At 50.0% G+C, this 16819-nt stretch overlaps 1 protein-coding gene across 1 annotated transcript in view; it reads right to left on the bottom strand.

Moving 5' to 3' along the window:
• ACAP3 (ArfGAP with coiled-coil, ankyrin repeat and PH domains 3) overlaps positions 1–16819 on the bottom strand; it is a 266420-nt gene that overhangs the window by 50349 nt on the left and 199252 nt on the right. The window contains exons 13-15 of the mRNA XM_075327683.1: positions 15029–15129; positions 5032–5143; positions 3730–3938 (exon numbers count right to left, since the gene is read on the bottom strand). Coding sequence (XP_075183798.1) covers positions 3730–3938; positions 5032–5143; positions 15029–15129 — 422 coding nt within the window. The remainder of the gene's footprint in view (positions 1–3729; positions 3939–5031; positions 5144–15028; positions 15130–16819) is intronic.

The following is a 16819-nucleotide window of genomic DNA, read 5'->3' as shown; positions in this document are numbered from 1 at the left end:
TGCCCAGGATGGGAGAAGGAAGGAATTTCCCCTCGACAATGAAGTGGTATGCCTGAGAGAGGGAGACGTTCCTGTTGAGGAATGTCGGTTTCCTGTCTCCTTGCGTAGGAGTCCCTTTAGGACGCTGATGAACACTGCGTGAAAGGGACTGCCCCCATTGCTGCCACCATCTTCCCGAGGAAGTGCGTGGGGCGCCTCAAGGGGAGTGACTGACCTAGAGATTGCACCCCCGTCTGTAGTGAACGGTGTTTGTTCAGCGGAAGCTTCACTATCGCTGAGAGGGTATGACAACTCCATGTCAAGATATGTCAGCGATTGGGCCGGTGTCAGATTTGACTTTGGAAAATTGATGATCCACCCGAAAGTCTGGAGAGTATCCAGAGTAGCGGTGAGGCTGTGCTGGCATGCCTCTTGAGAGGGAGCCTTGACCAGCAGATCGTCTAAGTAAGGGATCACCGAGTGACCCTGAGAGTGTAGGATCGCAAATACTGCAGCCATGATCTTGGTGAAAACCTGTGGGGCTGTCGCCAGGCCGAACGGCAGTGCCACGAACTTCAGGTGTTCATCTCCGATGGCGAAGCGCAGGAAGCGCTGATGCTCTGGAGCAATAAGTACGTGGAGATAAGCCTCCTTGATATCAATCGATGCAAGGAAATTTCCTTGGGACATTGAGGCAATGACGGAGCGGAGGGATTCCATCCGGAACCGCTTGGCTTTTACATGTTTGTGGAGCAGTTTTAGGTCCAGGACAGGACGGAAAGATCCGTCCTTCTTTGGGACCACAAACAGGTTGGAGTAAAAACCGTGACCCTGTTGCTGAAGAGGAACCGGGATCACCACTCCTTCTGTCTTCAGAGTGCCCAGCGCCTGTAGAAGAGCATCGGCTCGCCCGGGAGGCGGGGATGTTCTGAAAAATCAAGTCGGAGGACGAGAGTTGACTCTATCCTGTGACCGTGAGACAGAATGTCTCTCACCCAACGGTCCTTAACCTGTGACAGCGAAATGTCTGAAAGGCGGGAGAGCCTGTCTCCGACCGAGGATGGGGTGTGAGGGCCGTAGGTCATGAGGAAGCCGACTTGGTGGCGGCACCTCCGGCGGTCTTTTAAGGGCGTGCCTTAGACCGCCATGGATCGGAGTTCCTCTGACCCTTCTGAGGACGTTTGGGCGAGGAGAATTGGGACCTGCCCGCGCCCGGAAAGGACCGAAACCTCGACTGTCCCATTCTCTGTTGGGGTAATCTTGGTTTGGTCTGGGGTAAGGATGTTTCCTTTCCCAGGATTGGTTGATGATTTCATCCAGCCTCTCACCAAACAAACGGTCGCCAGAAAATGGCAAACCGGTTAAGCACTTTTTTGGAAGCTGAGTCTGCCTTCCATTCCCGAAGCCACAAGGCCCTGCGTATTGCCACCGAATTGTCGGCTGCAACCGCCGTACGGCTCGCAGAGTCCAGGACAGCATTAATAGCGTAGGACGCAATGCCGAAGTTTGAGAGGTTACAGACGCCACTTGCGGCGCAGACGTACGTGCAAGTGCGTCAATTTGCGCCTGACCCGCTGCAATAGCTTGGAGCGCCCATAGGGCTGCGAATGCTGGAGCAAAAGGCGCGCCGATGGCTTCATAGATGGATTTCAACCAGAGCTCCATCTGTCTGTCAGTGGCATCCCTGAGCGAATCCCCATCTTCAACTGCCACTATGGATCTAGCCGCCAGTCTAGAGATTGGAGAATCCACCTTGGGACACTGAGTCCAGCCCTGACCACGTCAGGGGGGAAGGGATAAAGTGTATCCTTAAAGCGCTTGGAAGAAACGCTTATCCGGACAAACTCGGTGTGTCTGGACTGCCTCCGAGACGTCAGAGTGATCCAGAAACCTACTCGCTGTACTCTTGGGGGACCTTGAGAAGGTGACCCTTCTGCTGGATGAGCCTGAGAGAGAAACATCCAGCATCATTTTTATGGACGCAATAAGAGCATTCACTATGGCGTCCGCCTCAGGGATATCAAGGTAGAGAGCGGCATCAGGATCAGAATCCTGATCAGCCACCTCCTCTTCTGATACAGAGAGTCATTTCTCTGAGACCCTGAACAATGTGATGAGGTCGAGGGGGTGTCTAAGCGAGCTCGCCTAGGCGGTCTGGGACTGCGGTCCGTGTCAGAGCTTCACCCTGGGACCTATGAGACACCCCGGGGGAACATTGTTGTTCCAACTGAGGGGAATAGAGGGCAGTGATTGTACAGTGCCCATGGTCTGAGATACCAGTCTGGACTGCCAGCTTCTAGTATTTTAGCCATAGTCTCAGAAAGTCTGTCAGTAAAAACTGCAAACTCCGTCCCTGTCACCTGGATCTGTTTGGTTGTTGTCCCTGGGACCCCTTGAGCAGAGGCCAGAACAAATGCCACAGGGGTCCACCATGAGGGTCAATGGAACCTGCCGGTTTGCACATGCAGCGCTGGCAGCTTAGTAAGCCTGTGTTTTGTTGCCCCTTGAGCCACACCACAGGGTATATGACCAGAAAATTGACTGTGCACCATACAGTGTAAAGTATAGCAAAGATATAAACTCTAAACACACTACTACACCAGTGAAATCAGCACCTCAGGTGCTGCTTACCGCCCGCTGAAAGCGGTTGTGTGGCCCCCTGAACTCGTGCCTGGGTCCCCCAGAGTTTGTCTCCCCTCTGCAGCGTCCTAGGAGCTGACAGTAATGGCTGCCGGCGTCCTGAGGAGATGAGGGAGTCGTGGACGTGACCGAGAAAGTGCGGGAGTTGGAGTCACAGTGTGCACAGTGAGGGGGGTGGAGTATGCAAAGCATGCTCCAGCCCTCAGTGCTGCTCGTCCTGTGCAGCGTCCCGCCCTTCCCCTGACTGGCAGGGCTGAGGGCGGGAAGAACGGAGACTAGGCCCAAAAAGCCGGGGACTCTAGTTATAAGCGCGGCCGCCATAAAAGCGCGGCCAGCGCAGAGTCCCCGGCGCACTACAAGTCCCAGCCGCGCCTCAGTAAAAACAATGGCGGTGGCGGTCAGTGCGGCCGTCCCCATACACAAATACACTCAGCACCGCTGCAGTGTATAATGGCACCAAAGGCGGTCAGCGCCGCAGTCCCCGGTGCACTAGCACACCCAGCAATGCTGGAGTGCTGCTGTGCGCGGTCCCCACGGGGACACAGAGTACCTCAAAGATGCAGGGCCCTGTCCCTGATCGATACCCGGCTCCTATCCAGCAGGCTCCTCAGGAGTTGTGGATGGAGCACGGCCTCAGTGCCTGGAGACCGATCCTGGATCCCACTTCACCCAGAGCCCTAAGGGGGATGGGGAAGGAAAACAGCATGTGGGCTCCAGCCTCCGTACCCGCAATGGGTACCTCAACCTTAACAACACCGCCGACAAAGAGTGGGGTGAGAAGGGAGCATGCTGGGGGCCCTTTAGTATGGGTCCTCTTTTCTTCCATCCGAAATAGTCAGCAGCTGCTGCTGACTAATCTGTGGAGCTATGTGTGCAGGTCTGCCTCCTTCGCACAAAGCAAAAAAACTGAGGATCCCGTGAGAGCACGGGGGGTGTATAGGCAGAAGGGGAGGGGCTTAACACTTTTAAGTGTAATACTTTGTGCAACCTCCGGAGGCATAGCCTATACACCCAATTGTCTGGGTCTCCCAATAGAGCGACAAAGAAAATAAACCTTTATTTCATATTCTGTATATTTATATTAATGCTCGCCGTAAACCAAAGTCATACCTGTGAATTCCTGAGCACTCGATGCAAAGGGTGATTCCTAAATTGATGCTGGCCCACCGGGGGTCTGTCTGTCCACAGTCGCAGCATTGGTCATTGCCGGCAATGCTCTGCACCCGCTGCAAGATGCTTTCTCCCTTGATGCTACGTTCCCTCGAGTCACTGGCCGAATCAATGCTACTAGTGGAAGGCGATGCAGTCCTGTCCAGCCTCTGAAGGAGAGAAATACCCATTATGTCAAATATTCTCTAGAGCAAAATGTATAGAAGCAAAAACATTGCATTTAAGTCAAGAATATCAAGAAAAAAAAAAACTATGTAATCTATTATTCTGCTACGGCTATGTGCCCACATTGTGTTTTTATGGCAGAAAATCTGCACATAAAAATGCATGTTGTGGCAGGAAAAAAGCAGCTAAAAACCCCGCAAAATTTGTATTGCGTTTGCACAGTTTTTCACATGCTTTTTTTCCATACTACTTTTTCAGTGTTTTTTAATTCATAGTGATCGCGGGGGTTCAGGCGCTGTACCTCCATGGTTGCTGTGGGGTCACCGATTGATCTTACAGCTGGGACCCGGCTCTTGCTGCCTGAAGCGATGCCTGCGCCGCTCCTGACAGTTTATCCCCCCTGAATGTTGCGATCAGTGTGATTGCAGCCTTTAGGAGGTAGGGAGAAGGATCGCTTACATCTCCTGGCGATCGGGGCCCTGTAATACGATCACAGGGACCCGATCGCTGCCGTGGTAACCCTGTGTCATCACCATGATGACCCCAGGTTACTGAGGTACGGATCGCCTCACAGACCAGGGTGCTTACATCACTGGAGTTCCTTGCAGAAAAGGTCCGCCGTAAAGACCGCGAGGCCTAGGTGCACGAAACCCCGATGATCCCTTAGAATGAACTCTATTCACCTTGTGATGTCACCAGACTTCCCTGCAGCAAGGTCCTGCGGTTAAGACCATGAGATGAGTAAATGGTTGCAGGGAACCCCAGTGACGTCAAAAAAGCACATAAAAACACACACAAAAATAAAAACAACGTGTGCATTATACAGACGTTTTTCACTGACTCCATTGAAGTCAATTGGTGAAAAAAGCAGGAAAAATACAAACAAAATTGACATGCTGCTTGTCTTTTCAGCAGGAAAAAAAGCAAGGAAAAAAGAAGCAGCGTGTGCACAGCAAATCAGGATTCTCACAGACTTTGCTGGGATGCTTTTTCCTTGCTTTTATTGATTAAAAGAAGAAAGGAAAAAATCAACGTATGCACAAGGCTAAAGGTGTACAGAATAGTGTCACTACAAACCTCTATGTAGTAGTTATCTGGGGTTTCCCGGTACGCGGAGGCAATGCTGGCTTGCACAGCTTGGATCCAGGCTTGTCGTAGCTTCTCGGAGTCGGCTTGTAGCATACAGCTCCTGGCAATTTAGGATATAGTAATGGGTTAAAAATCGCAAATTTGGCATCTAAATGTCCTAAATCTGAGCAGAAGAGCTTACAGTCTATTGTAATGACATGAAGAAAGACATGGCCGGTCTTCACTTCACTTGGCAGGGTTTATAGTTAATCTTTCTACTTTAAATATTCCATGCCGAATGTTTAGTATAAGGTAACTGTTACATGTGCAATGCAAGGATGGATGAGTCCCTCTGCAACATCATAAGTACTGTTTGTGAATTTGGTCGCATGCCACAAACAACAGGACATCAAATGACTAATATAAAGGTTGTAAAAAGTCTAAATCTGCTAAGTATTTTTTGGGTTGGAGTCACAAGTAACTTTTTCAGCATAAAAGTTCAGAGTTGGGTGGAAATCTGTTACAGAAATGAGTATTAGCAATGCTACCACTAGGTGGTGCTATAGCATGAACAATGTACTTATAAATAACTCATGTATATATATTTTATATATCTATAGATTATAAAAAATATATATATATTATATATATATCTATAGATTATAAAATATAATATATATATATATATATATATATATATATATATATATATATATAAAAATAATAATTTTATTCATTTATACAGCGCTATTAATTCCACAGCGCTTTACATACATTGGCAACACTGTCCCCATTGGGGCTCACAATCTAGGGTCCCCAACTGTATGTCTTTGGAGTGTGGGAGGAAACCGGAGAACCCGGAGGAAACCCACGCAAACACGGGGAGAACATACAAACTCCTTGCAGATAGTGTCCTTGGTGGGACTTGAACCCAGGACCCCAGCGCTGCAAGACTGCAGTGCTAACCACTGAGCCACAATATATTTATATAAATAATATATAAATATATTTTATATATATATTTTATATATATATATATATATTTTTTTTTTTTTATATAATCTATAGAGATATAAAATATATATACATGAGTTATTTATAAGTACATTGGTCATGCTATAGCACCACCTATCGGTAGCATTGCTAATACTCATTTCTGTAACAGATTTCCACCCAACTCTGAACTTTTATGCTGAAAAAGTTACTTGTGATTCCAACCCATTTATATATATATTATATATATATATATATATATATATATATATATATATATATAAAAGTTATAAGCACCGGGGTGTACTTATTTAGTGTACCAGTCTTTCCAGATGGTTTATTTGAGTTTCCAAAAGGCTACATGGCAATGAAGCTGTGAAGTCCAAGCATGTCAGGCTAACGCCCCCAGAAGGATCATTACCGATATTGTAATCTGCAATGGAGCCATATGGCTCCTTAAGTAACATCTGCTGGAGGGGTCGGGCAAGGGGGGAGGGGGGGCATAGGATGAATCAGAACCGTGTCTGGAGATCGTGACCTTGCTTAAATCATGGATTCCCTTGCTCCTGTGATTGTCTGCATTGCACTATTCTAACAATTGCTGATTTACACAATACAAATGAGTGCCATCTCATTACCATAACTTTGCAAATGAGAAAGCGAGGAAAGGAGGATGGCATTATAGAAAACAGATGTCAACTTTAAATTCCACTACAAACAAAGTGAATGAGCGAGCACTACCATGCTGGGTACTCGAGATGAGCAAATCATAAGCCTGGTCGGGCTCAACTCCAGTACCTGAATATAATGGAAGTCAATGGGAAACTTGAACGTCCAACCTGCTCGTTTCGAGTACACAGCATGGTAGTGCTCGCTCATCACTAGTTACCAGTACTGAGCCCCCGAGCATGGTAGTGCCCGCTCATCACTAGTTACCAGTACTGAGCCCCCGAGCATGGTAGTGCCCGCTCATCACTAGTTACAAGTACTGAGCACCAGAGCATGGTAGTGCTCACTCATCACTAGTTACAAGTACTGAGCACCCGAGCATGGTAGTGCTCGCTCATCACTAGTTACGAGTACTGAGCCCCCGAGCATGGTAGTGCCCGCTCATCACTAGTTACGAGTACTGAGCACCCGAGCATGGTAGTGCCTGCTCATCACTAGTTACGAGTACTGAGCACCCGAGCATGGTAGTGCCCGCTCATCACTAGTTACCAGTACTGAGCCCCCGAGCATGGTAGTGCCCGCTCATCACTAGTTACAAGTACTGAGCACCAGAGCATGGTAGTGCTCACTCATCACTAGTTACAAGTACTGAGCACCAGAGCATGGTAGTGCTCGCTCATCACTAGTTACGAGTACTGAGCCCCCGAGCATGGTAGTGCCCGCTCATCACTAGTTACGAGTACTGAGCACCCGAGCATGGTAGTGCCCGCTCATCACTAGTTACGAGTACCGAGCACCCGAGCATGGTAGTGCCCGCTCATCACTAGTTACGAGTACTGAGCCCCCGAGCATGGTAGTGCCCGCTCATCACTAGTTACGAGTACTGAGCACCCGAGCATGGTAGTGCCCGCTCATCACTAGTTACGAGTACCGAGCACCCGAGCATGGTAGTGCCCGCTCATCACTAGTTACGAGTACCGAGCACCCGAGCATGGTAGTGCTCGCTCATCACTAGTTACGAGTACTGAGCCCCCGAGCATGGTAGTGCCCGCTCATCACTAGTTACGAGTACTGAGCACCCGAGCATGGTAGTGCCCGCTCATCACTAGTTACGAGTACCGAGCACCCGAGCATGGTAGTGCCCGCTCATCACTAGTTACGAGTACTGAGCACCTGAGCATGGTAGTGCTCACTCATCACTAGTTACAAGTACTGAGCACCCGAGCATGGTAGTGCCCGCTCATCACTAGTTACGAGTACCGAGCACCCGAGCATGGTAGTGCCCGCTCATCACTAGTTACGAGTACCGAGCACCCGAGCATGGTAGTGCCCGATCACCACTAGTTACGAGTACAGAGCACCTGAGCATGGTAGTGCTCGCTCATCACTAGTTACGAGTACAGAGCACCCGAGCATGGTAGTGCTCGCTCATCACTAGTTACGAGTACAGAGCACCCGAGCATGGTAGTGCCCGCTCATCACTAGTTACGAGTACCGAGCACCCGAGCATGGTATTGCCCGCTCATCACTAGTTACGAGTACTGAGCACCCGAGCATGGTAGTGCCCGCTCATCACTAGTTACGAGTACTGAGCACCTGAGCATGGTAGTGCCCGCTCATCACTAGTTACGAGTACTGAGCACCTGAGCATGGTAGTGCCCGCTCATCACTAGTTACGAGTACTGAGCACCTGAGCATGGTAGTGCCCGCTCATCACTAGTTATATTGTATCATGACCACTACAATAAAATTACTATATGTCTGACAGCAGGGACCATACCATGACATATATGTACATTGAACAGGTTGTCTTATCTTGTTAAAGAAGGGAATTTTGTTTACTTACCGTAAATTCCTTTTCTTCTAGCTCCAATTGGGAGACCCAGACAATTGGGTGTATAGCTATTGCCTCCGGAGGCCACACAAAGTATTACACTTAAAAGTGTAAGGCCCCTCCCCTTCTGGCTATACACCCCCAGTGGGATCACTGGCTCACCAGTTTTAGTGCCAAAGCAAGAAGGAGGAAAGCCAATAACTGGTTTAAAGACCAATTCAATCCGAGGAAACATCGGAGAACTGAACCATACCACATGAACAACATGTGTACCCGAAAAAACAGAAAAACCCCGAGAAAACAGGGCGGGTGCTGGGTCTCCCAATTGGAGCTAGAAGAAAAGGAATTTACGGTAAGTAAACAAAATTCCCTTCTTTTTCGCTCCTAATTGGGAGACCCAGACAATTGGGACGTCCAAAAGCAGTCCCTGGGTGGGTAAAAGAATACCTCGTGATAGGGCCGTCAAACAGCCCTTTCCTACAGGTGGGCAATCGCCGCCTGAAGGACTTATCTACCTAGGCTGGCGTCTGCCGAAGCGTAGGTATGCACCTGAAAATGCTTGGTAAAAGTATGCAGACTCAATCAGGTAGGTGCCTGACACACCTGCTGAGCCGTAGCCTGGTGCCGTAATGCCCAGGATGCACCCACGGCTCTGGTAGAATGGGCCTTCAGCCTTGAGAGAACCAGAAGCCCAGTAGAACTGTAGGTTTCAAGAATTGGTTCCTCGATCCCCCGAGCCAGGGTGGATTCAGAAGCTTGCGACTGTTTACGCCGACCAGCGACAAGGACAAAGAGTGCATCCGGGTGGCGCAGGAGCGCCATGCGGGAAGTAGAACCTGAGTGCTCTCACCAGAACCAACAGATGCAAATCCTTCTGAAATTGATGGACTGGACGAGGACACAAAGAAGGTGAGGTGATATCCTGATTGATATGAAAGTGGGATACCACCTTAGGGAGAAATTCCGGAATCGGACGCAGAACTACCCTGTCCTGGTGAAGGACCAGGAAGGGAGATTTGTATGAGAGCGTTGCTAGCTCGGAAACTCTCCTAAGAGACGAGACCGTTACTAGAAGGCCACTTCCCGAGAAAAGCGGGAAGGGAGACCTCTTTCAAAGGCTCGAAAGGCGGCATCTGGAGAGCAATTAGAACCTTGTTCAGATCCCAGGGCTCTAACGGCCGCCTGTACGGAGTGCTGAGAAGACAAACTCCCCGTAGGAACGTGCGTACCTGAGGAAGTCGTTTCTGAAAAAATACAGATAGCGCTGAGACTTGTCCCTAAAGGGAACTGAGCGACAACCCTTTTTCCAACCTAGATTGCAGGAAGGAAGGAAACATAGACGATGCAACCGGCCAGGGAGAAACACCCTGCGCCGAGCACCGAGATAAGAATATCTTCCACGTCCTGTGGTCAATCTTGGCGGACGTTGGTATGCTAGCCTGTCTCATGGTGGCAACCACGTCCTGAGGTAATCCTGACGACACTAGGTTCCAGGACTCAAAGCCACACCATCAGGTTGAGGGCCGTAGAATTCAAATGGAAGAATGGCCCTTGAGACAGCCAGTCTGATTGGTCTGGTAGTGCCCCCGGTTAGCCTACCGTGAGGCACCACAGAACCGGGAACCACAACATCCTCGGCCAATCTGTAGCGACGAGGATGGCGCGGCCGCAGTCGGTCCTGATCTAATGCAGCACTCTGGGCAACAATGCCAGAGGTGGCACATAAGGTAGCTGGAACTGCGACCAATGCTGAACTAAGGCGTCTGCCGCCAGAGCTCGATGATTGTGAAACCGTGCCATGAAGCTGGCACATTGTTGTTGTGCCGTGACGCCATTAGATCGCCGTCCGGCCTCTGTCAGCGGCGCCAGATCTCCTGAAACCCGTCCGGGTGAAGAGACCATACCCTTTCGGCCACACCCCGGCGACTTAGGAAGTCAGCTTCCTAGTTTTCCACGCCTGGGATGTGAACTGTGGATATGGTGGATGCCGTGTCTTCCACCCACATCAGAACCTGCCGGACTTCCTGGAAGGCTTGCCGGTTGCGCGTTCTTCCTTGGTGGTTGATGTATGCCACCGCTGTGGAGTTGTCCGACTGAAGTCGGATTTGCTTGCTTTCCAGCTGCTGTTGGAAGGTTTGTAGGGCAAGATACACTGCTCTGTGTTCAAGAACATTGATCTGAAGGGTGGACTCTTGCTGAGTCCACGTACCCTGAGCGCTGTGGTGGAGAAAAACTGCTCCCCACCCTGATAGACTCGCGTCTGTCGTAACTATCGCCCAGGATGGGGATAGGAAGGACCTTCTTTTTGACCATGAGGTGGGAAGAAGCCACCACCGTAGAGATTCCTTGGCCGCCTGAGAAAGAAAGACGACTCTGTTGAGGGAGGTCGACTCCCCGTCCCATTGGCGGAGAATGTCACATTGTAGTGGACGCAGATGAAACTGCGCGAAAAGAACTGCCTCCATTGCTACCATCTTACGTAGGAAGTGCATGAGGCGTCTTAATGTGTGCGACTGGTTCTTAAAGAAGAGATTGCAGCCCGTAGTGAATGCTGTTTGTCTAGCGGAAGCTTCACTATCGCTGAGAGAGTATGAAACTCCATGCCTAGATATGTTAGCGATAGGGTCGGGGTCGGATCTGACTTTAAAAAGTTGATGATCCACCCAAAACTCTAGAGAGTCTCCGGCGCAACGTTCGGGCAGTGTCGGCATGTTTCCTAAGAGAGTGCCTTGACAAGTAGATCGTCTAAATATGGGATCACAGAGTGACCCTGAGAGTGCAGGACTGTGACTACTGCTGCCCTGACCTTGGCGAAGACCCGTGGGACTGTCGCTAGCCGGAAGGTAGAGCTACGAACAGAAGGTGTTCGTCTCCTATAACGAAGCGTAGAAACGCTAGTGCTCTGGATCAATCGGCACGTGTGGATAAGCATCCTTGATGCCTAATGATGCTAGGAAATCTCCTTGGGACATTGAGGCGATGACATGGCGGAGGGAGTCCATCCGGAACCGCCTGGTGTCCACGAGCTTGCTGAGCAGTTTTAGATCCAGAACGGGACGGAACGGCCCGTTCTTATAGGCACCGCAAATAATTTGGGGTAAAAACCGTGACCTTGTTCCTGAAGAGGAACGGGGGTCATCACTCTTTCTGCCTATAGAGTGCACCCTGATTTGCAGAAGAGCAGCGGCTCGGCCGGGAGGTGGAGAATTTCTGAAGAATCGAGTTGGAGGACGAGAAGTGAGCTCTATCCTGTACCCGTGAGACAGAATGTCTCACACCCAACGGTCATTGACCTATGGCAGCTACATATCGCCAAGGCGGGAGAGCCTGCTACCGACCGAGGATGCGGAGAGAGGAGGCCGCAAGTCATGAGGAAGCCGCCTTGGAAGCGGGTTTTCAGACTGTCTCTTTTTTGGGCGTGACTGAGCCCGCCAAGAATCTGAGCTCCTCTGATCCTTTTGAGTCCACATTGGACGAGGAAAAATGGAACCTGCCCGAGCCTCGAAAAGACCGAAACCCCGACTGCCTCCTGCTCTGTTGGGGTTTGTTGTGTCCGGGCTGAGGAAAGGATGAATCCTTACCCCTGGACTGTTTAATGGTTACATCTAAACGCTCACCAAACAGTCGGTCAGCAGAAAAAGGCAACTGGTTAAGCACCCTTTTTTGGAAGCAGAATCTGCCTTCCATTCACTTAACGAGCAGACCAGGCTCTGCTTAAAAACACGGAGTAGCGGAGGCTACTGCCGCACGGTTCGCAGAGTCTAGGGCAACCTGAATCGCGTAAGAAACAAATGCAGACATTTGAGAGGTTAAGGATGCCACCTGCGGCACAGATGTACGTGTAACCGTGTCAATCTGTGTAAGACAAGCTGAAATAGCTTGGAGTGCCCCAAGGGTGAGAATGCTGGAGCCAACGGTGCGCCGACAGCCTCATAGATGGATTTAGACCAGAGATCCATCTGTCTGTCAGTGGCATCTTTAAGTGCAGCACCATCTCCCACTGCAACTATGGATCTAGCTACAAGCCTGGAGATTGGAGGATGCCGCTTGGGACACTGGGTCCAGTCCTTGACCACGTCAGGGGGCAGGGATAACGTGTATCCTAAGCCGTTTGGAGAAGCGCATATCTGGATAAGTGTGGTGTTCCTGGACTGCCTCTCTGAAGGCAGAGTGGTCCAGAAAAATACGTGAAGCTGACTCCTCCACTGGAGGAGCTGGGTGAGAAATAACCAACATTCTATTGATGGACGCTATAAGATTATTCACTATGGCGTCACCATTAGGTGTATCCAGATTGAGAGCGGTCTCAGGATCAGAATCCTGAGCCGCTACTTCCGCCTCATTACACAGAGAGTCCTTCTGCTAGGACCCTGATGAAACCGAGGGCCGCTCATAGTGAGCCCGCTTAGGCTGTCTGGGACTGACGTCGGTGCAGAGCCGTGACTCTGGGATGCGTGTGACATTCCCGGAGCTGTTAGTTGTTCACACTGAGGGGGGCCATGGATCAATGATTCAACAGTGCCCATGTTGTGAGAGACATGTCCGGACTGCTAGGCTTCTAGTATCATAGCCATAGTCTCAGAAAATCTGTCAGTAAATACTGCAGACACCGTCCTCATCCTCTGGCCATTAGCAGAGACTCCGGCTGAGTTGGATACAATGGGGGTCTATGTAACCTGCCGGCCGTATAGCCGTACATGCTGTACCGGCTGCATAGAAAAACATATGGTTCTGCACCTTTGTTTTACACAGAGAATATGCTGATAACTCCTCCGCACAATCCAGGAGGGTATATACAACGTGCGACCAAACAGTGCAATGTATATAGTACAAGCATATCTATAAGTGCACTTCTGCACTAGTGGGGTTAGCACCACAGGTGCTGCTTAACGCCTGTTGCAGCGATTGTGTGACTATCAGAATGCCAGGGTCTTCCACACTTGTCTCTGTATCGTACAGAAACTGACACTAATGGCTGCCGGCGTCCTTGTAGAGAAGGAAGCCGTGGGCGTGCCTGAGAAAGTGCGGGAATCCGGTTTCACAGTGCACACAGTGAGAGGGGTGGAGTATGCAAAACATACTCCAGCTCTCAGCGCTGCTGTGCTATGCAGCGTCACGCCCCTACCCTGACTGTCAGGCCTGTGGGCGGTAACGAAGGGAGACTAGGCCCAGAAGCCGGGGACTCGAGTTAATAAGCGCGGCCGGCATATCAGTGCTGGCCGGCGCGGAAGTCCCCGGCGCACCACAAATCCCAGCGGCGCCTTAAATAAAAACGGCAGCGGCGGTTAGCGCGGTAGTCACCCAATACACTAACACACCCAGCAACGCTGTGGTGTGCGATGGCACTAGTGCGGACAGCGCCGCTGTCCCTGGCGCACTAACACACCCAGCAGTGCTGCCGTGTGTCTGCGCGGTCCCCACAGGGACACAGAGTACCTCCATGTAGCAGGGCCATGTCCCTGAAGATACTCCGCTCCATGTCCAGCAGATACCAGGGGCTGTGGATGGAGCACGGCCTCAGTGCCTGGAGACCGATAGAATCCCACTTCACCCAGAGCCCTGTAAAAAGGGATGGGGAAGGAAGCAGCATGTGGGCTCCAGCCTCCGTACCCGCAATGGGTACCTCAACCTTAACAAACACCTCCGACATGAAGTGGGGTGAGAAGGGAGCATGCTGGGGGCCCTCGTATGGGCCCTCTTTTCTTCCATCCGACATAGTCAGCAGCTGCTGCTGACTAAACAGTGGAGCTATGCGTGGATGTGTTGCCTCCTTCGCACAAAGCACAAAACTGGTGAGCCAGTGATCCCACTGGGGGTGTATAGCCAGAAGGGGAGGGGCCTTACACTTTTAAGTGTAATACTTTGTGTGGCCTCCGGAGGCAATAGCTATACACCCAATTGTCTGGGTCTCCCAATTAGGAGCGAAAAAGAAAAGGTAATATTACAAAGTGGAACCAGACAATGTCATGGTATGGCTCTTGACTTTAAAGGGCTCCACCTATTCTAGGTAAGATTGCCAGAGATAGCCGAATATGTTTTTTTTCTCAGAAGTCTCCTACATAATAAATGGAGAGGCAGACATGCATGCCCCATGCGTGGGACTATCATACACAATAAATGGAGAGGCAGACATGCATGCCCCATGCGTGGGACTATCATACACAATAAATGGAGAGGCAGACATGCATGCCCCATGCGTGGGACTATCATACACAATAAATGGAGAGGCAGACATGCATGCCCCATGCGTGGGACTATCATACACAATAAATGGAGAGGCAGACATGCATGCCCCATGCGTGGGACTATCATACACAATAAATGGAGAGGCAGACATGCATGCCCCATGCGTGGGACTATCATACACAATAAATGGAGAGGCAGACATGCATGCCCCATGCGTGGGAGTGTTGGAGAATGCAAGCAGTCATCAAGTTTTAGCCTATCCTTTCAATAAGTGATAACTTTTTAATTCTAGTTCTATTTGCTTAAACTATATACTCAACTTACTTGGAGGGTGAAACCACTTCAAAACAAAACCTTCGTTCTATATCTTCGCAGGGCTTCACTGTGCACAGTCTAAGGTCCTCCACAACCACGGTCAGACCATCCTGGTGAAACAGAAGATGTTAGGCTACACTCCCGTGACCGGTGTTTGTTCAGTTTTTGATGCTGCAGAATTTCTTCCCTTAGTTTGCTTCCCTTTTTGAGGTGTTTTTTTTATAGTGGTTTTGACACACACAGCTTTAGATTTCTACCTACATATTTTATATTATTGTGAATACAATCTAGACCACTAAAAATCTCACAAAGCCTATAAATCAGGAGTTCCATCTTGGATATTCCAACGTAGTTGGCATGGATTCTGTCATTGATATTGGCCCATCCCAGAATAGATGAATGGTCACCAAAATGGTCCCCAATTCAAGACCCATGTCTCCTGACCACAACTGTAAAGAGTCTACATACAGGACCCGTCATGACTACATTACACGATCAATGATTTTACCAGACCTGTAGATTGTTCCACTAAGCCACAAAAAACAGCTATGAAGTTTCCTAGCAGATTGCAAATGATCACTGGAGGTACCAGCAGCAGATTTTAGGGAAACACAAATATAATAAGCAAGCCCCAGAAGACGCCCATCTGGCTTATCGGGATGTGATGACAACAGCAGGCCCTACACTCTCCACTGCCCAATATACTTTTCACAAGGCCGGGAAGGACAGATTTGAGTAATCTAATTTTACTGGAACTGTTTTCCTCTAAAGGCCCCATTACACACAACGAGATCGCTAACGAGATTGTTGCTGAGTCACAGTTTATGTGACGCAGCAACGATCTCGCCAGCGCTCTTGTTATGTGTGACACCTACCAGCGATCAGGCCCCTGCTGTGAGATCTCTAGTCGTTGCAGAATGTTTCGGACCATTTTCTTCAAAGGCGATGTCCTGCTGGGTAGGATGCAACTCTGTGTTTGACACTGTGTGACAGGGTCCCAATGACCGCCAAGATCGTTCTACAGGTCACTACTGCGATCTGTATCGTTACTGTGTCGTTGGTAAGGCCTGTCTGTGTGACATCTCACCAGCGACTTACCAGCGATCCTTATCAGGTCGTATCGTTGTCGGGATCGCTGTTAAGTCGTTGTGTGTGACTGGGCCTTAAGGGGGCTTTACACGGTAGCGATATCGCTAGCAATTTCTAGCGATATCGAGCGTGTAAGTACCCGCCCCCGTCGCGCATGCGATTGTTTGTGATCGCTGCCGTAGCGAACATTATCGCTACGCAGCGTCACACATACTTACCTGGTCGGCGGTGTCGCTGTGACTGCCGAACAATCCCTCCTTCAAGGGAGAAGGATGTTCGGCATCATAGCGACGTCACCGCAATGTCACTAAGCGGCCGGCCAATCAAAGCGGAGGGGCGGAGCTGAGCGTGATGTTAACATCCCGCTCACCTCTTCCTTCCGCATTGGGGCCGGAGGCAGGTAAGGAGACGTTCCTCGCTCATGCGGTGTCACACATAGCGATGTGTGCTGCCGCATGAGCGATGAACCACAACGCTAAACAACCCTTACCGATTTTTGAGTTTGGGACGACCTCTCCATGGTGAACGATTTTCACCATTTTTGAGGTCGCCTAAAGTCGCTGGTAAGTATTACACGCTGAGATATCGTTAATGACGACGGATGTGCGTCACTAACAATGTGACCCCGACGATCAAACATTAACGATATCGTAGCGTGTAAAGCCCGCTTTAACCTATTATCTTGATTGCTGTCACTTACAAAGACAGCCC

Source organism: Anomaloglossus baeobatrachus, chromosome 11 (genome assembly GCF_048569485.1).
Source record: "Anomaloglossus baeobatrachus isolate aAnoBae1 chromosome 11, aAnoBae1.hap1, whole genome shotgun sequence".
In the NCBI taxonomy this organism is placed as follows: domain Eukaryota; kingdom Metazoa; phylum Chordata; class Amphibia; order Anura; family Aromobatidae; genus Anomaloglossus; species Anomaloglossus baeobatrachus.
This window is presented reverse-complemented; position numbering and strand designations above follow the sequence as displayed.